At 44.1% G+C, this 25,841-nt stretch overlaps 2 protein-coding genes across 2 annotated transcripts in view; one reads left to right on the top strand and one right to left on the bottom strand.

Annotated features, from left to right (window-relative positions):
- Positions 1-10,185: 10,185 nt before the first annotated feature.
- On the top strand, positions 10,186-19,314 carry SLC66A3 (solute carrier family 66 member 3). Its single transcript, XM_049784542.1, has 7 exons — positions 10,186-10,344; positions 11,954-12,036; positions 12,283-12,352; positions 12,984-13,041; positions 13,650-13,770; positions 16,051-16,092; positions 18,795-19,314. The coding sequence occupies exons 1-7, from the start codon at positions 10,202-10,204 to the stop codon at positions 18,884-18,886; spliced, it is 609 nt and encodes a 202-aa protein (XP_049640499.1). The 5' UTR covers positions 10,186-10,201; the 3' UTR covers positions 18,887-19,314.
- Positions 19,315-22,063: 2,749 nt separating this feature from the next.
- The window catches only part of ROCK2 (Rho associated coiled-coil containing protein kinase 2), a 124,133-nt gene continuing 120,355 nt past the window's right edge, over positions 22,064-25,841 (bottom strand). The window contains exon 33 of the mRNA XM_049784552.1: positions 22,064-25,148. Within this exon, the coding sequence (XP_049640509.1) occupies positions 25,145-25,148 (4 nt within the window). The 3' untranslated portion in view covers positions 22,064-25,144. The remainder of the gene's footprint in view (positions 25,149-25,841) is intronic.

A 25,841-nucleotide genomic window follows, 5' to 3' on the forward strand; every position in this document is an offset into this window, starting at 1 on the left:
CTGGAATGGGAGGCAAACTAGTGGGGCCACTGCCAAACGGGGTCCCCAAGACTCCTGTCCCTGCTGTCCCCAAAAAAGGGCAGATGGAGTGCTGCAGACGTGTTAGCATTGCTAAGCAAAACCTTCGTGGGGTCCGGGAACCTTACACAGGGAGAGAAGCGGGAGCACAAGTGGACGAATATGAAATATGAAAATGAAATAAATGAGACCATACAAAATGCATTGTATGGGGACCCTCGTCTAAAGGACGAGAGACAAATTTACTTTTCAGAAGATGACTTTTTATAAGCACAGACTCTGTTATGCAAGGTGTCCTTAAAGAGCAGGAGAGCAGTACAATGGGGAAACAGGCCTTAAATTTACATATTAAAAGACCGTTCATCAGGTGAGAAAGAACTCTGCTGGAGGGCAGTGAAACCAGAGCTAGAGATGTTTTTGGTTTAGCAAAAAGCAGGTTTTTCAAGAAACCAGGAGGAGAGAGACAGAGATATTTATGTTTATGTAGTAGCCGGAAAATAGATTTTAAGGGGGGGGATGGAAATAATTGTTTACCATCATAGAGCTAGACTCAGAAAAACAAGCTGTTGGCGCCAGGTTATACGAACTAACCAGCAGGGAACTTTTGGCAGGCTTTTGGTACTGACATTTTTTTGTCTGTAGGAGAGCTGAGGCTGGATTTCTATAGTGGCCAAATAGAGAGAAAAATGTAATGTTACAGCCATGTTGGAATTACTGCCAATGATCCATGCAAATGATTGACTTCGCTAAGCGGGCCTTTTGGCAAATAATTCTTTGGGAGGAAGGCACTGCCCCAGGAAGGCAAAAAGCTATGTCTGGTGCATGCCCCCCTAAGTGGGGGATTAGAATGGAGCACTAAATGAGAGGAGCACAGGGCAGCAGCAGAACCCAATGGAGGGAGGACGTGGCACAGGTTCAGCATGGGAATGTTTGCTGCTTTGAGGGAAACAACCAGAAGCACAGGAAGAAAAATATCCCCCCAAAAAAGAGCCCCCACATTTCTGCTGTTTATTCTCCCCCAGGAAGTCTATGGCTGCAGGTGGTCAATGTTATCACAGAGGATCCCAGCTACTGATCAGAGCCCAGAGATGGTTGACGTGGCCTGGGCTCTGTTGGCCTTGGAATCAGGTTGGTCTCCACTGTCTCTCCTGCTCACAGATCCACATCTTCCTGGCATGTTACTCTGGTGGCACCAGAACCCAGGAGTTTCCACTCTGTTCCTGTAGCCTCCTACTTGCCACAAACAGCACACGAGAGCCCACCTCTCTGGGCACTTCTCAAGAAGCCCCAAAATGCTTGTTGTGTTAGAAGACCAACTGGAGGATCTGACAATCACAGCAGCTTCAGATGCTTTGATCAACACCTCAGTGTTGGGTCTTAGAGTTACAAGGAGCTAGACTTGCACAAGCCTTTTGAAGAATGGGTCGCTGTGCCAGAGGGGTGCTCAATCACTGGGCACAGAGCTGCTGCTACCTGTGAAGCTGGGAAGACAGTCACCCCTTCAGGAAGGAAGAGTCCTTCACTAAGCTGGTTCTTTTTTTTTTGGTTTTTGGGCCACACCAATGACTTTCAGGAGTTACTCCTGGCTTTCACTCAGAAATTGCTGCTGGCTTGGTGGACCATATGGGATGCTGGGTTTGAACCGTGGTCTATCCTAGGTTAGCGTGTGCAATGCCCCACCACTTGTGCCATAGCTCCGGCCCATCACTGAGCTATCACTTGAGGAGCCCCATCACTTGAGGCGCAGGAGATGAAAGGGTATCTCCTGCGGGCAGAACAACTCAGAGCATGGGGTCCAGCCTCTTCTGGCCTCTACAGCTGTTCAGCCAGAAGCACTCAGTGCCTCCACTCAGCACCAGCCTCCATTCACTTGTTTTTTTCTTTTTTTGGTATTTGGGTCACACTCGGCAGCGGCTCTCAGGGGTTACTCCTGGCTCTGTGCTCAGAAATTTCTCCTGGCAGGTTTGGGGGACCATACTGGACAATGGGAATTGAACCTAGGTCTGTCCTGGGTCAGTCACGCGTGTGCAAGACAAACACCCTACTGCTGTGCTAGCTCTCTAGTCCCTCCTTCCACTTTTTTTTATTGTCTTTTGATTTAGGACTAGGTATTACTCCTGGAAGGATCAGGGGACCATATGGAGAGGTACATTCAAGACAATTGCACTGCATATTATGTTATATCTCTGCTCCCTTCTTATGAGGATGCTGCTTCTCACTCCAGATGGTAATCCTTTACCCATAGTGGGGATTTGGGGGGAGGGCTCTGCACAGAACTGCCTAGGCCTCCTTGGTGCTTGGACACAGGGCAGGAGGAGGTATGGATCCCCCCTACATGGAACATTAGATATAAAGACACAAGGTGGTGAGCCCAGAGGCCAGGAGAAAGTACTGGATTTGGGACTTGGCACAACCTGAGCAAGCCCCTCCCCTGCCCTGTGTCCTTCTCCTCTCCCCACTCTCCACTCCACACTCTGCAGGACCTATATCTTGGCTTCTATGTGGTCATAATGATCAGAGTCTAGGGAAGAATCCAGAAGCCTGAAGCTGCTTCGGCCACAGTGGGAAATCCAGGCTCCCCTGGTCAAAATGAGAAACATTAAAATGATGACATCTCTGACCAGCCACCTCTCACCATGTCATGATGATGATAATGAACCCATGAGTTCTTACCAATAATTAAAATTTTTGTTAACTGTGGATGGAGAAATACCACTTCAGATGGGGCATTTGCCTTGCATGTTCCCAGTTCAAGTTTGATTTCCAGTACTACAAGGTGGTCCCTGAGTCCTATCAGTAGTGAACTGCGAGTACAGATCCAGGAGTAACCCCTGAGCACTGCCAGGTGTGGCCCCAAAACCAAACAAAAAAGCTCCAAAAGCATGAGCTGAAAGAGTCTCCAGAATCACGAGGTGATGAACTCCGAGTTTCTACTTTATCCCAGCTACCAGTGTTCTTGGTCACCCCAGTAACATCCTGGGGGCGCCAGATGAGACACAAAGAGCTGCTCTCTATTCTGATGAAACCTGACACAGACAAACAGAGGAACTTGCCAAAGAGATGCCAGTCTGTGACAGTTTGCCCCTGGTAGGGGAGGACTACAGGACACTTACCAGGTAACCTTTCAATGTCCTGTCCTTGGTGTCATAATCATCTCCATAGGCAATGACAAAACTCAGGCAGCTTAGGACCTGCCCAAGCTCAGGCAGCCTTGTAAGGTTAAGTCTGGGAGGCAAGACAGCCAAATCCTAACCCCATGGCAGTATGTCCTGCCTGAGCTGTGTACCGGTGAGAGGGGGTCCTTGCCATGCCCTGGCAAGCCCGGAGCAGCCTGTCCTATGCCTGTGCCTGTCTAGGACCAGCCTGATGTTCCCTATAGAATTTCTCCAAGTAGGTGTTACCACCCCTGGGGGCACTGGAAGGACGGAGGGGGGCACGGGGGGGGGGGGCAGACACTCTGGAGTACTCTGCGTAAGTAAGACACATTTAAATGTCTTCAGAAAAGGGGGCACTAGGCCTAATCAGACCTCAAAGAACAGCCCCAGTTAGGGAGGTTAAGGGTCAAGCTTCAGGGACTGACTACTTGGCTAGACTGGAGTGTGGCCTCTCTGCTCTAGAGAAAACCAGACCAACACAAGGAACATAAGTAGGCCTCCAGAGGGCTCTAGATGCTTTGGCAATGCTCACTGTTGATATACTTTGTATTTTCAATGTTTCTGGGCACTTGGAAAGCTGATCTCAGCAACCCTAATAGCAGTCACTTGTCACTGATGAATAATTTATTTAACTAGGGCAAAGGCCACCACTAGGTCTTGCTCCTAGCACCTGAGTTATCAGAAGTGGCTGAAGCCATAGAAACCCTTGTCCACTGTCAACCATCCCTCTGCATACAACAAAGCCTGAAATGATACCTCACTGTGGCTCAGACTCCAGCCCCCACTGGAGAGAATGAGTCTTCTATGTCCTTCTAGCAAAGTCAGACACTGGGAGGCATCAACCCCACCTCAACCAAGGCCTTCATCTGCACACAGGTGCCCTTTCCTCTCCTTTGTCATCCTCAGTAAACTCCAGGAGGCAGCCCAGAGCCCCTGAATCTCAGGCATACAGCCCAGGGTGGCTGTGTGTGTGGGAGCTTCCAGCAAGAAGTGCAGGTGACCTGCTCTTTGCTTTGAGGTCATTGCAAGGACAGCGCTGACCCCTTGGTCTTAGCCCTGCTTCCTCAGCCAGTGTCCCCTGGCTCTGTGCCACATCTTGTCTCAGTCTCTCTTCCCAAGCCTGTGTCTTGGGCCTTTTCAGGCTTTCAATCAAGGGCCTTCTGTCATCATGATATGGGCCACAAAACTTTGAGACATCTGACAAAACTCCATTCACCTTACTGAGGCCTCAGACTTGACCTTCAGCCTTGACACCCTTGCACAGCAGGGTCCCACCAGGGTAGACATGTTCTCCCACTCTCTGGCACCAGAAAGGAAGAATTGATTAAAAAACAAAAAAAGACATTGCCTAGAAGTGCAATTGCTGGTCTGTAAGGAGTTCTATTCCTGTTTCAGATATATCTTTGTATTGCTTTCCACAGAGGTTGATTCATACAACGTTCCCAACAACAGTGGTTGAAGGCTCCTTTCTCATCACAACCACACCACAACACTGGCTGTTTCCAGATTTTTTTTTGATATATGCCATTCTCACAGGCAAAAGATGCTTTGATTTTAAGGCAACATAACAAGGAAACTGACCCACAACAATTGAATTGGGGGCTGTGAGAGGGAGGGGGGACTATAATCTTTGGGGAAGGGAGTCAGGGACAGGGACACTGGTGATGGGTGTGGTGTTTGAATTAGACTCATGAGAAACCATTATTAATAGTCTTGTAAACAAAACATTAAAACAATAAAAACAAGAAAAGAAAATGATGTTGCCTGCCTGGAGCATTTGAGTGTATGATAACATGATTGTGTGTGTTGAGGCTTTGAGGCTGGGTGTGGCCGAGGGCCTGCCTTGTCTGGGACCAACAGAGGCAAGTCCTGGAGACTTCTGGAAGCACCAAGACGCAGGACCTTTGGGACAACAATCAAGGTGGAGGAGGTGATAGCACAGCTGGCCCCACACTACCCCCGCAGTAGGTTCTGGGTGCTAACCCAAGACAACCACAGCCTCCCTCCCATTCCCCCCCCCCCCCCCCACTGACTCAGCACACTGCCCTTTGCCCAGAAACCCAATCAAGCAGAGGAGGGAGGAGGTCCTGTGGCCTGTAATGGAGCCTGTGCTGGTGGTGGTACACACCCCTTGGCAGAGACCTTCCTCGCCCTTCTTATTTCCAGAACATTCCAGAACAAGGTCTCCTGGGACACTGTTTGGATGATTGGCCTGGGGCCAGCTTAGAACTGACCACAGTAATCTCACGCCTGAGCACACAGATCTGCTCTTGGAGAGAGAGAGTGAGATCGACTCCTGTTTCCCCATTTCCCCAGGTCTGTGTGAAAACAGAGCAGCTTGTTTTCTAGGCTGCTGGCTCAATGCAGATAATGTAACTTCCTTAGGCTGCTATAGAAAAGACACTCCTGCACTTAGCCACTCAGCTGTCTTTGAAGAGTTGGCAGTAAGCTGTATTGTAGTGACCTTTCAGAGGCACTTGGGTCCATTATGCACACAGCCAAAGTGGAGTGCGGAGAATCAATCTGCAGGAGAGAGTTCAGCTGTCCTCAGCTCCTCTTCGTAGGGTTTCTCATCTTAGTATCCAGGCACATCTGGGGCTTTGTGATAAGGAAGGTTCTGGTCCATTGTATGATGTGTGTGTGTGTGTGTGTGTGTGTGTGTGTGTGTGTGTGTGTGTGTGTGTGTAGATATATACAGAGTGTGAATGAATATATATTAGACATGAAATTAGATCCCATGTTGAAGCCCAACCAAGGTACTTATATTAGAGACAGTCTTTTTATTTTTTATTTATTTATTTTTTTGGTTTTTGGGTCACACCCAGCAGGGCTTGTAGCCCCACTCCCCCATTATTTTATATTACAGCGCTCAGGGGTTTCTCCTGGCTCTATGCTCAGAAATCACTCCTGGCAGGCTCAGGGGACCATATGGGATGCCAGGATTCGAACCACCGACCTTCTGCATGAAAGGAGCCTTACCTCCATGATATCTCTCCGGCCCCAAGAGACAGTCTTATCTGATAAAATGAGGCTGAAGGATAGCCCTACTTCTACTCCACAGTCCCAGTTCGGAGTAAAGACTGAGAGGCAGGGAGGTGTGCATAGAGAAAGGCTACTTGGGGCCTGAATTAGAAGGCATTTCCTCTTTGAGCCAAGGAGCGGCCTCCCTCCACCCAGTCTGCCAGTCTCTAGCATTTCAAGAACATTCTTTCTGGTACTTGTGCAGTATGTGGTCAGGACATAAAAAATGAATAGTGTTTCCACACCTACCTCTTGACTTTGACTCTTGAGGGCAGAGAGGATGCTTCATGGGAAGTCATAAGCACCTTCACACTTAGGTCTTTATTTCATTTCTCTTTCTTTCTTTCTTTCTTTCTTTCTTTCTTTCTTTCTTTCTTTCTTTCTTTCTTTCTTTCTTTCTTTCTTTCTTTCTTTCTTTCTTTCTTTCTTTCTTTCTTTCTTTCTCTCTTTCTTTTTCTCTCTCTCTTTCTTTCTTGCTTTCTTCTTTCATTTGTTTTTTGGTTTTTGGGCCATACTCGGCAGTGGGGTTTACTCCTGGCTATGTGCTCAGAAATCACTCCTGGCAGGTTCAGAGGACCATATGAGATGCTGGAGATTGAACTCGGGTCCATCCTAGGTCAACACATGCGAGGCAAATGCCCTACTGCTGTGCTATTTTTCTGGCTTCAGGTCCTTATTTCTGAAGATTGCTGCCTATCAATTTCAGGGCCCTGGGCTCCTCTGGCTGATGCCAGGGAAAGCCAAGGAATTGATGGTAGGACTCCAGAAGAAGACTGCAAAATGAACTGCTGATGGTGTCTATGCTGAGTCTTGTCATTTTTCCATAGACCCGGCTCAGAAAGAGAATACAGACACACCAAAGGACTGAAATGCATGACTAAAAGTTTAGTGGTCATGACTTAATGGAGTCATGACTTAAATAGGGCCATGGAAATCAAGGCACTCTGCATGCTCTGGGTACATGAGATTCTTTCCTCTCAGCCTTTCCATGAGAGGCTGGCTGAGTGATCCATGGGAGCTCTTTAATCTTCCTGGAGCGAACATTCTACTTTTAAAGGAGGTGCTTGGGAGCCTGAGACATAGTGCATGGGATAAGGCACTTGCCTTGCACACAGCTGATCTAGGTTTCATATTGGGCACCATCAGGAATGATCCCTGAACAAAAGTTAATAGTAAGTCTTGAGCACAGATGTGACCCCCAAACAAAACTCCCCTAATAAGATTAGTGGAATAGTGGCCTTCTCTGTCCCTTGTTCCTCCCTCCCTCTCTCCCTCCCTCCCTCCCTCCCTCCCTCCCTCCCTCCCTCCCTCCCTCCCTCCCTTCCTTCCTTCCTTCCTTCCTTCCTTCCTTCCTTCCTTCCTTCCTTCCTTCCTTCCTTCCTTCCTTCCTTCCTTCCTTCCTTCCTTCCTTCCTTCCCTTCCTTCCTTCATCATATCTAGTAGTAAATGCAGTTGTGATGATCATACACCATTTTCTTTGTTCTTTTTGACCTTTCAGTAATGGCCTGCATGTACAAAGGAGCACATGTACTAAAAATAAAGCCTCCCCCAGAGACCTTCAGCTAATTTCAAAATCAATCAGCCCATGCTAATCTTGTTTTCTCTACATCAGCACCCGTTTCCACCCTACTTCTATTATTTTGCCTCAAATTCCAGACTTCATGGTCATTTTTACTAAATATCTTAGTTTATTTCTAGGCAACAAGGACTACTCCCACCTTTCTGCTTTCCTCTAAAAGGTTTCCATCTGAACACCCTCTTCTCTTCCATCTCATGGAACAAAGAGAGAAATGAGCAGGTGGAGGCTGGAACAGAGGAAGGACAGAAGGAAAGCCTCTAGGACACCTCTAGCACCAAAGCAATGAGGGGTGGGGGGGTGTATCTGGCATTTTTTAGGGGGTGTTTGTCTCAAATTTTTGACAGCTTGGAAAATATTCTCTACAGTCCCATTTCCTGTCTCAAGGGCCATTTTGTTTTTGTTTTTGTTTTTGGGCCACACTCGGCGGTGCTCAGGGGTTACTCCTGGCTGTCTGCTCAGAAATAGCTCCTGGCAGGCATGGGGGACCATATGGGACACCAGGATTCGAACCAACCACCTTTGGTCCCTGTGCTATCTCTCTGGGCCCTCAGGGGCCATATTTAAGCTATCTTCTTTCTGACTAGAAATCTCTTTCATTCCCTAGAAAATATGTTTGCTTTAAAACCTTAGTCCATGGGTCTAAGGTTCAGACTCCAGAATGAAGTGGCTTGGGGTGATGGGGTAGGTGATGGGGTGGGATGGAAGGCCAAGTTCCAGGCTCTCTCAATGTCTCAATGTTGGGGGTCAGAGCGATAGTCCAGCGGGTAGTGCACTTGCTTTGCACACGGCCAACCCGGGTTCTATCTTTGGTATTCATCTAGTCCCCTGAGCTTGCTTGCCAGGAGTAATTCCTGAGTGCAGAGCCAGGAGTTAGCCCTGAGCACCACTCGGTGTGGCCTCCCTCCTCTGCCTCCTGGGGGAAAAAGTTTGTTCTATTAGTGAGCAAAGTAAAACAACACTCTGAGGAAGTGAGAAGCGATAACTCTCCTTAGGAACCAGCGTGGTTCAGGGTCTGAGCATGCAGCACAGTTGACAGTCGGTGCTAAGCGGAGCAGTTTGCAAAGCGGATCCATTGAACACGGAAAGTGGCTTGTGTAGACGGCTTAGGGAACTGACTATAGGCGATCCTAGGGCGGGGATATTTGGCCGGGAAGGATCCGGAGAGGGAGGGCCGGCTGGAGAGGAAGCTAGGCCGGGCGTGCCGGTACAGAGCGGGTCTCCCGGGACTGGTCTACACCCGGCAGCCGCAGGGCAGAGCCAGGGAAGTGGGAGGAGAAGCAGCAGGCCCAGACGGGAATCTCCGACCGTGGTCTGCTGGGTGGTGATGGACCTGGAGGGAGGAGGAGCGTCCCCCGACTGAGAATTGAGAACTGGGGAGGTGAACTCAGACTAAGGAGGCCAGGAAGGGGCCTAGAAGAGGATGGTGGGGACGCTTTTTTTCAGTTTTTGGGTCACACCCGGCAGCGCTCAGGGGTTCCTCCTGGCCCTACGCTCAAAAATCGCCCCCGGCAAGCTCGGGGAACCCTATGGGATGCCGGGATTCGAACCACCGCCCTTCTGCATGTAAGGCAAACGCCCTACCGCTGTGCTATCTCTCCGGCCCCGGGGAATGCTTTGTTTGGGTGGGAAGCATCCAGAGCCCGGCCCCTAGCTGAGCCTGGACCAGTTGTGGGCGGGGCGGAGGAAAGAGCCTGAACCAATTGCAGTCAGGATTAACTGGACGGGGCGGGGCTTAAGGAAGAAGCTGGACCAATTGCGGGCAGGACTGGTTGAAGGAGGCGGGGCGGAGGGAGTGAAGAAACCTGGTCCATTTGTGGCCGGGACAGGCGGGACGGGGCGGGGCGGAGGAAAGAGCCTGAACCAATAGTGGGCAGGACTGAGTGAATGGGGCGGGGCGTAATGAAGAGGCTGGACCAATTGCGGGCAGGGCTGACTGGGTGGGGCGGGAGTAATAAAGAGACTGGACCAATTGTAGGCAGGACTGGTTGAAAGGGGCGGGGCGGAGGGATGAAACCTGGACCAAGTGTGGGCGGAATAGGCGGGACGGGGCGGGGCGTAAGGAAGAGCCTGAACCAATTGCGAGCAGGACTGATCGGACGGGGCGGGTCTTAGTGACGGGGCTGGACCAATTGCAGGCAGGATTGACTGGAAGGGGCGGGGCATAGAGTGAAGAAGCCTGGACCAAGTGTGGGCGGGACGGGACGGGCCTGGACGGGCCGGGCCCGGGAGGATGGGGCAGCCCGCGGGGGTGTGACTCGGCGGGGTGGACCCCGAGCCGGGGCGGGGTCGGAGCGGGCGTTGGCCCCGGAAGGCGGAAGGACTGGGTTGAATTGCTCCGGCCCGGGAGCCTCGGCGCCTCTGCACGCACCCCAGCCCCGGAGCCCCGGAGCCCCGGAGCCCCGGAGCCCCCGGAGCCCCGGCCTGCATCATGGGGTCGCTGCTGCTGGGCTTCTGCAACTGGAGCACGCTGGCCGTGTGCGCGGCGCTCAAGCTGCCGCAGATCTCGGCGGTGCTGGCGGCGCGCAGCTCGCGGGGCATCAGCCTGCCGAGTTTGCTGCTGGAGCTGGCGGGGTGAGGCGAGGCCCGGGGTGGGGTGGGGTTGGGTTGGGGGGACAGCCGCCCTTCCTCTCCCGCCTCGGCCTCGGCCTCTGGGAGGAGCCCCGGGTCTGCGGGGGTCGGGGACTAGACTAGCCGTCCCCGAGCCCGTTATGTAAATTGCACATCCACCGTGATCCCGTGTGTGTGTGTGTGTGTGTGTGTGTGTGTGTGTGTGTGTGTGTGTGTAGGTGATCAGGGGGATCCCGCAGTCCTCAGGGATGTGCCCCCCTCCTCTCTGACCCGTCTGTCTCCCCACTCTGACCCAAAATGAGTTTTATGATTTTGAGGGGGGCATTTCAGGGAAGCAGAGGGCTCCCTCTCGGTGGAAAGGAAAGGAGAAGGCTGGCGGGCACTGGGGCCGAGTGCACTTGCTTTCCCTGACAGAGACCCAGAGGGACCCCTGACCCAACCCCCTAAATCAGGGAAGCTGAATGTTTGGGGAGTTTTGGGGTTTTGGATCCCACTTCACCTTTGCAACTCTCCCTACCCACTTTGTGGCCCCAGTTATCTCCTGCGACCAAGCCCTGGGGCAGTGCTCTGGTGTTTAGCTGGGAAGGCGGGAAGTTCTGGGGGGCCTTTCAACCCGAGAAGGGTGGGGTCCTGCCTGGGATCTTCAAGTGGGCTATCTGACTCCCAGTATCCCAGATCTAGAGTTTTCTTAGAGAATCCAGGATTACTCTTCACGACTTGCCCTTCCCCCCAGGCAGCATTCTGGAAGCTACAGATCCCAGGTTTATTTTTTGTTTTTATTTTTATTTTTTTGGTTTTAGGCTCACACCCAGCAGCGATCAGGGGTTACTTCTGGCTCTACATTCAGAAATCGCTCCTGGCAGGCTGTGTGTGTGTGTGGTGGGGGAGCCCTATGAGATGCCCAGAATCGAACCCAGGCCCTTCCTGGGTCGGCCACTTGCAAGGCAAACGCCCTACCGCTATACTATCTCTCCAGCCTCAGGTCCTAGTCTTGGGTGTGCTCTGTGCCCTTCCCAGCTGGGGCCCCATTGCCTCTGCTCCAGTCCTTCTAGAGCACCGCCTCTCATTCTTAGCCCCACTCACTGAGCTATCCTACTTTATAGCCCGTGCAGCTGGTGTGGGGCCCTGAGGTGGCTGTGTGGGACGAACTGGAAGTTTGGAGGCTGCAGACTTGTCTCCCTCAGATCAAGAGGGCCCCAAGTGATCTCCATCTTGATCCCCATCAGGGCTTCGTTTGTAAATGACGATGTTCAAGAACTTGACAAAGACTGAGCAAGTTAGCTTTTCATATCAACTGCTGACCTTAACCTTTGAATCACTAGTTTTTTTTTTTTGTTTGTTTGTTTTTTTGGGGCCACACCCGTTTGGTGCTCAGTGGTTAATCCTGGCTAAGCGCTCAGAAATTGCCCCTAGCTTGGGGGGACCATATGGGACGCCAGGGGATCGAACCGTGGTTCTTCCTTGGCTAGCGCTTGCAAGGCAGACACCTTACCTCTAGCGCCACCTCGCCACCCCTGAATCACTGGTTTTAGACATGTTTATGAGAGTACCTGTGTGGGTGCTGCTGTGAGCTTGGTATGTCTGTTCAGAGGGGTCCCCTTTCTCTCCCCAGATTCCTGGTGTTTCTCCGGTACCAGTGTTACTACCAGTACCCACTGCTAACCTACCTGGAGTACCCTATTCTCATTATACAAGGTAACTGGGGACTGGAGCTATAATACAGCTGGTAGTACACTTGCCCTGCCCCTGGCTGACCTGGCTTCCATCCTCAGCATCCCATATGGTCACTTTAGCACCATTTGGAGTGTTTCCTGAGTGTAGAACTAGAAGTAACCCCTCTGAGCATCGCTGGATGTGGCCCTAACACTCCCCTCCCAAAGAGTAATTGGCCCCTATGCCCTGGGACACCGTCCTCCCTCTCACTCAGGGCTTCTCTTTCAGACCTCGTTCTCCTGCTTTGTGTTTTCCATTTCAATGGGAATGTGAAGCGGGCAGCACCATACATCATCCTGTATCCTTCCTGTAGTGGAGAACTGGAGATTGGGAGGGATGTTGCTTATTGATAGCATGCATTATTTAAGCATCCTTTACCAAGTTCATGGATTAAAGTGAAACCCAAATGCAAAAAAACCACATAGCACCAGAAGCCAGAGAAGCCCCAGAGGTCTCTAGCATCCCTCTACCACTGAGCTTGATGGGAAACACTGCCATTCCCTTGGTCTCTTGGCATGACTCAGCCCAACTATCACTTCTACGGTGGAGTTAGTAGGACAGGGAGACCAGCTATGTCATTGGGCCTCTCTTTTAATAGTAGTTAACTTTGAGCATGGGGTTAAAAATGTTTGCACGTTTAGGAATCAAGCATGAAGCTAAAACCAATTGGAATGTCTCTAATATCAGGAAGTCTGGAGACACAGAATTGTTATTTTCTTCCTTAATCTGCTTCTGTTCTTTTGGACTCCTAGCAGGTGTTTACTTGAATGGTTCTCTTTCTCAGACTGAACAAGTGCTGGCAGAGCTATATCCTGTTCCACACTTGACTTAGATATATAGTCTGTGGTTTTCATTGGTTTCCATACCTGGCTTGAACAGGTGCAAGAGCTGAAAGCTAAACACTGCTGTCTCCCTTAGCCCTTGGTCAGATTTGTGGTGTCTTGGTTCGCCCTCACTCTGCAGAAATGGATCATAGATATGGCCATGGTAAGTCTTGCCCCTTGAAAAGACATGGTACACAATGTCAGTTTCCTTTCTTCCCCATGCCATCTGCCCCGCAAAGAATTTTCTGTGTCAGATGTTTAATTGGTACGTTCCCCAAAAAGAATAAGGGATGTAAGCACAAATCTTCATATACAAAAACATTCTTTTCATTTAAGTATATTGAAAAATTTTAAAACTTCTTTTGAAAGGGGCATACAGATCCAGATTGAGGAAGTAGATAGTGGTTGTAGAATGAGCCATTGTAGAATCTGAAGCATAAACTAGAGCTTATGATCAGGTTAGTTTTAGTCACATCCTGTGTTTCAAACCAGGCACCTCACCTTATTTTTCTCCTTGGAAAGTGTAAACCCTGTACTTTCTGCCTTAGGGAAAGATCTCAAATCCCTTTCTTTGAGCTGGGATTTGGACAGTGGATCAGGAAGTATGTGATCATTTATCTTGTATTCTTTTACACCGCATGGATATTTGGCTTCATAACAAACTGGTTATTAGTTAACCTAAAACTTTGGCTTCCAGAGCAATTTCAGTAGATTTCTAAGACCTTTTACATTTAGAGATTCCTAATTTGCTCATGTTTTATCTGCAAACAGAATTTATGTACTTTCATCAGTGCAGCAAGTAAGTTTGCTCAGCTCCAGTACCTGTGGAAGACAGGGGACTCAGGAGCTGTGAGTGCTCTGACCTGGATCCTTGCTTCCTACACATGTGCAAGTAAGAACAAGATTCAAAAATTTTATCATAATTTGATCTTTATAGTTGTGTTTCATAAGTAGCCAAGATAGTCTTCTAGCATACCCATATTTGTTAGGCTGATTAAATGCAGAATGCTAATTTCTCTTAAGATCTTTATTGTAGTTGCTTTTAAGAAAAAGTGAAAGCATACGTTTCTTAAAAACTCTGACTTATGGGGCTGGAGAGATAGCATGGAGGTAAGGCGTTTGCCTTTCATGCAGAAGATCATTGGTTCGAATCCTGGCATCCCATATGGTCCCCGGAGCCTGCCAGGAAGGATTTCTGAGTGCAGAGTCAGGAGTAACCCCTGAGTGCTGCCAGGTGTGACCCAAAAACCAAACCAAACCAAACAAAAAATCTGACATATGTTAACAGACCTCTCATTTGTCAGTATCAAGAGGCTGATTATTTTTTAATCTACTAATTTATCTTAAAAGCTTTCATTAGATTTTTTTAAATAACTTTATTTAAACATCATGGTTTACAAGGCTGTTCACAATAGTTTTTATTCCCACAAGTACGAAGTTGTTCATCAGAGTTCAGTCAGTGCCCTTCACTAGTGTACATTTCCTGCCACCAATGTCACAATTTCCCTCCCCACTGTCCTCTGTGAGTTACAGATTTTATTTGGTAGTACTGAGGGAGGAAGAGATTAATGAGTAATGTGCACGAGAGAGTGTGGGCTTCTCCAAAGGTGAAGAGTGCCTTGGTACACAACTAGCATGATCGTAGAAGTCCACATCCCAGGAGGGAGGATGTGGGTAACGTGTATTCAGGCACCTTGTACCAGGCAACAAATGCGCCTATATGAAATGTTTTTAATCTTCAAGACCAAAGGGCAGTTCAGCCGGTCAGATGCTTGCTATGCATGTGATTTCTGGCACCCCATCTGGTCCCCTGAGTTCTGCCAGGAGTGATCCTTGAGCATAGAGCCAGGAGTAAATTATACCAGATGTGGTCCAAAAAAACAAAAATAAAATAGTTGGTTTTTTTTTTTTTTTTTTTTTTTTTTGGTTTTTGGGTCACACCTGGCAGCGCTCAGGGGTTACTCCTGGCTCTACGCTCAGAAATCGCTCCTGGTAGGCTCAGGGGGACCATATGGGATGCCGGGATTCGAACCACTGACCTTCTGCATGCAAGGCAAATGCCTTACCTCTATGCTATCTCTCTGTCTCCCCCCCCCCCCTTTTTTTTAAATATTTGGGGCCTAGAGAGATAGTTTAGACTAGAGGTTAAGGCAAATGCCTAGGCAAGTAGCTGGCCCATTGGGTCTTGAAGCCTTAAGATTGAGCTACTGATGTAGTTGAATGGATAACTCAGGAGTTACCTTGGAACACCTTAAGCACTCCTTAGGAACCAACCACATTACAAAATTAATCTTTATGCTATAAAAATATTAGAGATGCAAGCCATATATTGGATTTTAAGAATGACTAAAATTGTAGGAATGAGATATTCCTGGGATCATACTGCTTGAGTTTTACCATTTATATTCTTTTAAGAACTACTTATCTATATCTATTGCTATATTTGGAACACTTGAATAAAATTCAGAGCTACACATGAGCTCTACTAGCTTTGAACCATATTCCTTCTATATGTTAACAGATTCATATATTTCTTAGTTTCCAGGTTATTGCTGTCTAGGCAGAGGGTATGTTCAAGGAACTTTATGTTGTTATGTATTAAAGCAGGGCTTGAGTTTCCGCTGGTGTTTTGTAACTTCCATTTTACTTTGTATGCCTATTTAAATTGTTATCCCAGTCTCCTGTGTTTATTATATGTTAGCTATATTAACATATAATTAAATAGTAATTAAATAGTGTAGTTAGACCCTAAGGAACATCTTACCACTTTCCTAGGTCTTGGGTTCATTTATTTGTAAGACAAAGGGGACAAATTCTGTGTGATGAAATCTAACCCAGAAGTGCGGCATGTATTGATTTTCAAGAGGTGTTCTTGGGTCCAGGAGTTGTGTCCTCAGTGAAAGAGCAGCTTGGCCCTGCCTTCCTTTGACAGTACTGAATTACCTGCTAGGAATTGTCTGCTCCTATAAGCAGCTTCAGCAACTTCTGGCTAAGACACATGGCTTGATTTTAGATGCTTTATGTAATCGAAGACTTTTTACTAGTCTGAGCTACCAGCATCTTTTAAGAACTACTAGCATTTATGCCTGTATTTAAAAGCAAAAGATATTAGCTAAACTTTAAAATACCTTAGAAACAAGTTAATATTTATTGTAGAAAATTTCTTTTACAGCAAGAATAATAACAACTTTACTGACCACCAATGATCTTACAAGTAAGTCACAAATTTTCTTCCTATGTCTTCTGATTTTTGTGCCATTGCGTCTCTTTCATTCACGAATTGCCTGATGGGTTTAACAGATCTACTTAACTCCACTGTATTATAAAAGTAGAGGCTCCCAACAGCATATTGTTTTCTCAGTCACCATTTATAGATTTAAGAATCTACTTTTAGAATCTGAAAGATTATGCACTAGATTACAGAATATTGTATTCATGGTTTTCACTCTAGGAGAAGAAACAATGAAGTTATTACAGAATTAACAGTTTAAATGTAGGCTGGAGTGATGGTGCAGTGAATAAGGCGATTCTCTTGTTTAGGGCCAACCAGGTTCGAATCTAGCAGTGCTTGTAGTTGACTGAGCCCTGCCAGAGTGACCTGATGCCTTCTACCCACAACTCCCCCCCAAAAGTATTGATATATGTGTTGAGAGTGGGTAGCAAAGGTTGAACACTGGTAGAGGAATCTGACCTACTTGGAGAAAAGCAGGAATTAATTTGAAGAGTGAAGTATCTGGGCGAGGATAAGACTAATTATTACAAGGAATATAGTAAGTGAAGGTCTTGAGTTGAGGATGGTTTAGCTAAAGAAAAAAGGTAGTAGTGGAGCCAATATGCAAAACATGGGGCATTTAATGAGAGACTGGAGGGGTATTGGGAATGGCCAAAAGGCTCTTGAGTCCCAGATAATGGCTTACAAGCAGAAGACTAGCTTTATAAAGGAGAATAGTGATGATCATTTAACTTCACTTTTTGCTTTGGAGCCACATCCAGCAGTGTTCAGGGATTACTCCTGGCTCTGCTCTCAGAGATCACTTCTGGTGGTGTTCAGTGGAGGGACCATATGGGATGCCAGGGATCAAATCCAGGTTTGCCATGCGCAAGGCAAGTGCCCTACTTTCTGTAGTATCGTCTAGGACTCCACATGTCATTCCTTAAGGGATGTTATGATGGAGAAATAAAGTACTTTGGTTAAAACAGATGGTGTCATTTACACTATAAGGATTAGGAATATATTCTTAGTTTGCAGATAGATCTTGAAACAAGCAAATCATATGATTAAACAACATTAGGATGCATTTGTTAGCCCCTTCTAGAGGTTGTATCTTTGCTTTACTTTATCTAGAAAGCTAGAATGGTTAAAATTGTTCTGGTCCAAGTACAGATGGGTTAATGGAAAAGGAAAGAGATAGGTTTGAATCTCCATAGAACTCGAAGAATTCTTTGAAGTAAAAAAAAAAAAAGGTTAATCAATAAACAAATTTATACCTTAGAATTAAGTTTGTACCCTTTATACCACCTTTGCTTAACAGGGAATGATTTAGCACCACTATCCATAAGACTTCAGAAATAAGGGATCTGAAAACACAACACACACATACGCACACACACACACACACACACACACACACACACACACACACACACACACACACACACACACACACACACACACACACACACAATGCCCTCTGCACTCCTATGTTCATGCAGCACTATTTAGAATAGCCAGAATCTTGGGCCCGGAGAGATAGCACAGCGGTGTTTGCCTTGCAAGCAGCCGATCCAGGAGGACCTAAGGTGGTTGGTTCGAATCCCGGTGTCCCATATGGTCCCCAGTGCCTGCCAGGAGCTATTTCTGAGCAGACAGCCAGGAGTAACCCCTAAACAATGCCAGGTGTGGCCCAAAAACCAAAAAAAAAAAAAAAAAAAAAAGAACAGAATAGCCAGAATCTGAAAACAACCCAAATGCCTAAGAACAGATGAGTGGATAAAAGAAAAAGTACATTTACACAATGGAATACTGTATTATGCAGCTGTTAGAAAAGATGAAGTAATGAAATTTGCTTATAAATGGATGAATATGGAAAGTATCATGCTGAGCAAAATGAATTATAGGAAGATGATAATAGAATCTCACTCATTTATGGGACAATAGAGAGGATGCCAGGAGGACCAGTACATGGTAGAAAGCTTGCCACAAATAATGAAGCAGTGCAGTTAAAGCAAAGAAGGTACCACTATGACATTGATAATTGGAACTGATCACTTGGGACAATAATTGGGTGTTGGATGGAGATAAAGTGTTATGCTTGGTACCCCTTCTTTAACAATAGTGCAAACCACAGAAAAAAGGGAAGGGGAGAGAGATCGGAGGGAAGGGGAAAGAAGCAAAATTGGGTGGGGAGAGAATCTGGGGACTGTGGTGGTGGGAAATATTCATGGATGAAAGCATACATTGTAAGACTGAAACTCAATCACGAACAACTTTGTAATCACAGTATTTAAATAAAAAATTCTTAAAAGGGGTATCTGATGGGGCTGGAGAGATAGCACGGAGGTAGGGCGCTTGCCTTGCATGCAGGACGGTGGTTTGAATCCTGGCATCCCATATGGTCCCCCGAGCCTGCTAGGAGCGATTTCTGAGCATAGAGCCAGGACCCCTCCACCCTGCGAAAAAGGGGGATCCGAGAAGCCAGAGAAACAGCTCAAAAGGCTGCATGTCCTCCAAGCATGCAGAAATATCTGTAAGTTTTAAAAAGTTCACGATCCAGAGTTGCTTTTCCTTCTGTAGTTATGTCTCATATGGGGGTGAGAAGGGATGCTGCTTTATTTAGGCTATTTAGAGCCTGAGAAAATTTTGTTTTATGTGAAAATAGCATCTTTAACTAATAATTTTCTTCTTTTTGATTTCAGTTCTTATACGCTTCGTGGTCATACTAGCGTTAAATATATGGGTAACAGTTACAGTGCTGCGCTACCGGAAGACAGTGACAAAGGCTGAATGAATAATGAAAGCTATATGCCTGGCACAAAATGGATTTGGATTAACTAATTCAAAGGGGTGGGGAAGAAGCTAGTTGCTAAATCAAGGTCTTTTTAAGCTTTTGTCAAGTGATTAAGAAATTTTGAAAGTCAAAGGTATTTTAAAATCAAGCCACTGAAACATTTCTAAACATGTCTATTTCCTGGATCTGGTGAGATAACTCAGTGGGCACTGTGTGGTCCCTTGAACACAAAGGAAGAATAGACTCCAGGTACTGCTGCCTATGGACAGCCTCTCCACCCCCCTGCCAGAACGAAAAAAAATTTTTTTTCTTCCTACTTTATTTTTAGGTTAAGGTAGAGATTTGACATCTGCAGGTTTTAGGAGACTGGTGATGACAAATGATCCAAGAAGTCCATTTTGGGGTTGTTTTGACCTTTATTTATTTATTTTTTTGGTTTTTGGGGCCACACCCATTTGATGCTCAGGGGTTACTCCTGGCTAAGTGCTCAGAAATTCCCCCTGGCTTTGGGGGACCATATGGGATGCCGGGGGATCGAACCGCGGGCCTACCTTGGCTAACGCTTGCAAGGCAGACACCTTACCTCTAGCGCCACCTCACTGGCCCCTTGACCTTTATTCTTAACAGTCATGATCAGGTTCTTTCCAATGAGCCAAATTACAATTTTTCATCTTTTACAATCCTTTTTTTTTCTTTTTGGTCGGGATGACTTCTCAATCAGGGTTCTTCCAGTAATTGTTGGCCAACCAGTCTACTGGTTCATTATTAGGACCTAGGTTATGGTGCTACTCAGGCCGTGGTGCCAGGAAATACCCAAGACACCCCAGCAGTGCCCATAGTCACCTGGCAGTGCTCAACAAACCATGAGGTGCCAGGGCTCAAAATGGAGTCTACTACATACAAGACATGCAACTCTGTACAATTTCTCCAGCCCCCGACTTCAGTCTTTTCATTAAATCCTGTAACATGAACAGAATGAAGTGGCATTTACTTCAAGTCAGAAGTACAAGTGTAGTAAATTACTGATTCACTTTGTTGAACTGTTGTTTAGTCCTAATATACCATATTGTATCATAATAAAGTGTCCTTAGATTAACAGGAATATTAAGGAATATAACTGGTTTGAGTTCATATACTGAAAGCAGTTTTATACAGTGCCTTTAAATCATTCCGTAAAAAGGGTGGTACTATTTAGCCAATCTCAACTTGATAAGGCAATTCCAATTCTAATGAATTTTATGATTCAAGCACATAACCACTTAAGGAACTCACCTACATCATCACCATTATTGGAATTTGATACAAAATACTGCCGGCCATAATTTTGTTTATTAAAAGTATATAAAGTATTGCCATGTTCTTATGGATTTTGAGTACTCTTAAGTATTATATATTTTCCTGTAAGATTATAAAACCTAATATTTCCTTTCCCCCCTTGTAAACAGTGGCATCATTCTGATATGATAATCAGATAATACTGATAATAAAGTTTATTGATAATAGTAGTTATTAGAAAATATGTAATTTTCCTGGGTAAAATAAATGTTCGTATTTTGAACTTGCATGCAATGCAAGCACCCTACACATTGTACTATCTCTGCAGCCCTGATTTTAGATTTTTTTTTTTTTTGGTTTTTGGGCCACACCCGGCGGTGCTCAGGGGTTACTCCTGGCTGTCTGCTCAGAAATAGCTCCTGGCAGGCACGGGGGACCATATGGGACATCAGGATTCGAACCAGCCACCTTTGGTCCTGGATCGGCTGCTTGCAAGGCAAACACCGCTGTGCTATCTCTCCGGGCCCGAATTTTAGATATCTTTAATAATATTTTATCAGTATTTAGCATAGGTTTTTCACTCATTTTACATCTGGAGATCAGTGAAAATAAGAGAAATACTCCACAGACTGTGAAAAACAGTCACTAGTTGTCACAGGTCTATGCCTCAGCTACATGATCCACGTATCCCAGGGATTAACTTTTTTTTTCTTCATTGATCAGCAGAAAATGTTTCTGCCAATTGGCACAGGTGTGAGGACCAGCAGCTGAAAAACCACTGGTTTTTATAAAGCAAATCCTTTGAGGGGATGCAAAGAATAGAGTAGGTAAGGTGTTTGCTTGCCTTACACACATTGATGCTGGTTTAATCCCTATCACCTTATATGGCTTCCTGAGCAGATAGGATCCTAGTATGGCCAGGTTTCACCCCAAAACCAAAATAAAATAAAGCAAATCCTTTTAGATTATATACTATGTTGGGGGAAAGAGTTCCATTTCTTTTTTTTGGGGGGGGAGGAAGACAAACATTAGAGCTATTAATCCTACAACAATCCCAGAAGTAAACACTTCATTTTATAGATGAAAACAGAGGCTTAGAACAAATAAATTATCCCAGATCAGATAAGTATCCTAAGAACCCACAAATTATGGAAGGAGTACTTTATAAAAAAGAACCTACCAAACACGCCATGCTCAACAAAACCATTGTCGGCACACTATTCTTGACATTAAGAAAGACAGCATTTGCCCTCTTTTATTCTCACCTTCAAATGAGACTTTGGTAATTAAAATGCTTGCATGCTGCTTAGAATGTTTAAATCAAAGCAAAGATAAGCTTCTAGTTAAAAACTTTTATTCTGTGTTTCTCTGTGGACTATCAGGGCAAATATTCACATTCATAATCTTAATTATCATTTTGCTGAACCCTTCCTTAGTGAAGGCACATTTTTTTTTGGAATAAATTTATAAGTACAGCATTCCAGGACTATTCACAGGAAAAGTATTTTAATGCTTGTCTTAATTTTTTATTTTTTTAATAAAAAGCAGGCATAAAATACATTACATATCTACAAAGATGCAACAGAACTTAAAGGGGCATGATTTTCATTCAAAGGGGGCAGCTGATCAAATGACTATAATAAATCATGCAGTTCATAACTTATTACACTTTTAAACAAAACTCACTAGGGAGGGAATCCAGGAGAGCCCCCACTCCCCAGCATACTATTTAGCACTGTCGAACAGTGCTCATCTTCAAAGTGCTTTACGAATCAACTCTAGTATCTTCACAACGTAAGAAAACTAAAGTCTTATCCAAGGGGAGGAGTCAGTAGCGATGTGAACAGACGGAGAAACTCAGAAGGGACTGGTTCTCACAATTTTAAACATGTTATAAGTGTCTAAGTTTCTCTATCTTACCCCAGAATCCTTATAATAGCAGCAGCATAAGTTAATTATGATTTGGCAAGCTAGAAGATTTCTTCTTGAGGATCTACAGATAAACCAATGTAAAGGAGATTCATCAGGGCAAGATGGACTAACCCTACTATAGGGTTAGTTCTAAAAACACTTAACTTTTATTTCAGATTTATTGGCTAATTTTAGACTTACCCATTAACCAAACTGTTTCAAACTTTTATTTTAAAAAATTGCCTCTTGACAGCATAAATTAACACTTAAGGAAATTTATTATGCTTTTCAGGAATAAAACTGGCCGAGTTCTTCTTCTACTTCTGCCTCAAAATCCTCACAATACAAACATTAAAAACCCAATGAAAAGAATCCCAGTATTCACTATTTCTCAGTTCTTAGAGGAGGTATTTATGGCTCTAGGAGAAATCAGGTGTCCAGGAAATATGCTGCTCTTAGTCTTCCAGTTATCTTGGAAGCTTTGGAGCCTCAAGAAAGAAAAGCTGGCACAAAATCAGCTTGTTAAACCAAGTCGACATCATATTTAATGAATCCTGGGAAGAGAACATTTAGATAGGTGCATGCACGCAAGTACATGAAACCAGGGACAGGGGAAAAGCAAATTCTTACCCAAGATCAGAATTTCTTTTATTAAGCACATTTCTATTGATTGGACAAATAATCTTATAATCCTATGTCAGACCATAAAATGTGAAGCATCTCCATGGGAGAGATTTTTTTCACCCCTTAGAATAACTTGCACCCCCATACTTCACATTAATTTTGTGTGGTGCTTGCTTTGGTAGCACATATACTAATTTTCTTGTGGAGCTGCATCATAACCATGAGTTCCATATTTTCATATATACAGCATTCAAAATTTAAACTTTTCCCACTGGTACTCAAATATTTCAAATACTCATGTGTAAACTTCAAATTACTTTACCTTAATAAAGTCTATTAAAAATATATATATATACTCTCCAATTCAGAATATGATAGAACTCCCATAGTGTAACAAAATCTTTATATATAAAATATTAATTCAGTCTCCTTTTAATAAGTCTAATGAAAGCAAATATTTATTTCTATATAAATTTAATATATTTTTCATTTTTTTAATCTTACTTTAAAAAAAACAGCTGTGCTCCAAAACTAGACTGCAAAACATACTTGCAAAGAACCTGGCATGCATATCTAGTTTTAGCAGACAGCATGAAAGAGTGCAGACAGGTTAAATGTAAAAAGATTCTGTTTCAGTATTTCAGTAGGCCAGAGGTCTCTCCAGCTTCCATAATAGCATCTCTATTTGGGGAATTAAGTCTTTAAACATATCTATACTGGTCCCATAGGGAATCAGTGAAAAATATCTACTTCCTTCATTGAAATGATAGGTGATTTATCTTAATATCAAAGTCTGTGTATGTGCATGAATACAAAGAGGGACTGATAAAAAGTACATGATATTTTTTAACTTGAAGCTTATTACTGATGCACACTGTAGCAATATAAAACATTCTGGGATAATGAGAAATATAGCAAGAAAGATTTTGTATAAACATAACTTTAACAGCATTTAAAACAAAATTTGGAGGGGACCATAATCATAGCCTGTACAGTACTGATTTGTGATGTGTATCTGAAACTTAGATAATGCTATTAAATCAATTTTTAAAAATCAAAGGACAGGCTGGGGAAAGTGGCTCAGCAATAGAGTACATGCCTTGAACACGTGAGGCCCTTGGTTCTGAAGCCCTGGCACCACCAACACAAACAAACAAATAAAAACAAAACAAAACAAAGAAAATTCAAAGTCAGATCCTTTGAGACCACTTATTTCCAGACACCAATTTCTTAACCCAAACTGTAGTATTGCGCCATTCATAGTTATGTGTTTAAAGGGTCACATTAAAATATTTAAAATATATCTACAGTATGTCTGTTTTCTTTATATCGAGATAATTTTTGAATCTTGAGTGTGAAAATGTAAAATAGTCACAAAAGTCTTTACAAGAAATAAAAATACATCTAGAATAACAAGCAAATTCAAAGCAAATGTTTCATAGTCACACACTAATACTGAGGTCTGTAAAAAATAGGGTCGGATGAATAACAGATACACATAAAAGATATATTAGTCGCAATACTATCCATTTTTTCCTAACACCAATACTTAATTGTTATACAATCAAAATAGGCTGACATTGCTATTGACTATGTGTAAAAATAGTGCACTACATTTCTTCTGCAAAAGCAAATTTGTCTCCTAAGAGCTGGTAAACACTTGGATTTTTTTTTTAAAATACAGAAAAGGATTGAGACAAAAATTTAAATTAAGGCATTCAAATGGTTAAAGTTGCCTATCACGAAGCATAAGGAAAATGATATAATTAACTTCAAAATTCTTGTTACAGCAACTGCTTAAATCTGAACATGCAACTTTTATCAGATACACATAAATGAATGATATAAATTCCAACATTATGGCTTTATACAAGTGCATAGTTGAAACTGCAATAAGTAATGATATCTGATTAATGTGTATAAAAAATAAAGTGGGAAGTTAAAAAAATCCTCTTGCAGTACAATAGATATATATGCATGTATGTTTATAATGTGCATTATATGTACATACACATAATATAATGTTCACTTTTGAAAGATGCAGTCTGTATCGCTGTAGTGGAATCCATTTCCACTTTCTTCTGGTAAATGTGCTGGTGAAATCTCTGTAGAAGATGAAAAGACGATTTCCGTAAACTTTTAACTCTTCTTAATTCTTTTGAACAACGTAGTGTAACTGCCAAGAGAACTTAGAACAAATCTGGAAGAGTTGTATGTGACGTCCACATTCTGATTATTGTTGATATGTTGCTTCAAAAGAACCAGGAAACATCTCCAAGATTTATAATATATATTGCATGAAAAAGGGGACATCTCCATAATGGTTGTGTGTATCAGTTTCTCAGGAAAATAGAGCTTTTTAATAATATTTGGGCCATCATATTTTAGTCTTATTTTAACTGGAAGAATAGGATCACACAGAATAGTGACTGCATTCACAGAAGGCAGTTAGCTGGAATAAAAAGGACAAAAAATTAGTTGAAACAATTTAAGAAATAATTAAAACCACTGAGGACATCTTCCACATGTCATTAAATTACATGGTCTTCCAACAACTATTTTTTAAATGCCGAAATCATGCATACTATATTTATTATGTTGTTTTTTTTTTATTTATTACTTTAGATACTTTTCGAATCAGTCTGCGGTGCTCAAGATCACTCTTGGTGATGCTGGTGCTGGGGGGACCATGCCGTGCAGGGCATGCAAAACATGCCTTTAGTTCATTGAGTTATCTTTGACACTGTTTCTCTTAGTTCTCAGGTGCATGCAGTTATATTCTTTCTCACATTTTCCATTTAGTATTTAGTTACAAACGTGACATGAAATACTGAACAATGCCACTGAAAAACTCATGAATATCATAAGTGAACTGGGATTTAACTATTAGCTGCCTTGTGTAGTTGAAAAGGTAGACTATATTTGAGTCTTAGCCACATTTACAAAATATGCAAAATGACAGCTAAGGAAACTGGAAAATGACAAAATGAGACAAAAGTAAACAAGTAGAAGGAAATAATAAAACTTAGAGCAGAAATTAATGAACTGGACACTCAAAAAACAATCCAAAAGATCCATAAAAGCAAGAGCTGGTTCTTTGAAAAAATAAACACGATTGATAAACCATTATCAAGGCTCACAAAAA

This window comes from Suncus etruscus, chromosome 12, assembly GCF_024139225.1.
Source record: "Suncus etruscus isolate mSunEtr1 chromosome 12, mSunEtr1.pri.cur, whole genome shotgun sequence".
Classification (NCBI taxonomy): Eukaryota; Metazoa; Chordata; class Mammalia; order Eulipotyphla; family Soricidae; genus Suncus; species Suncus etruscus.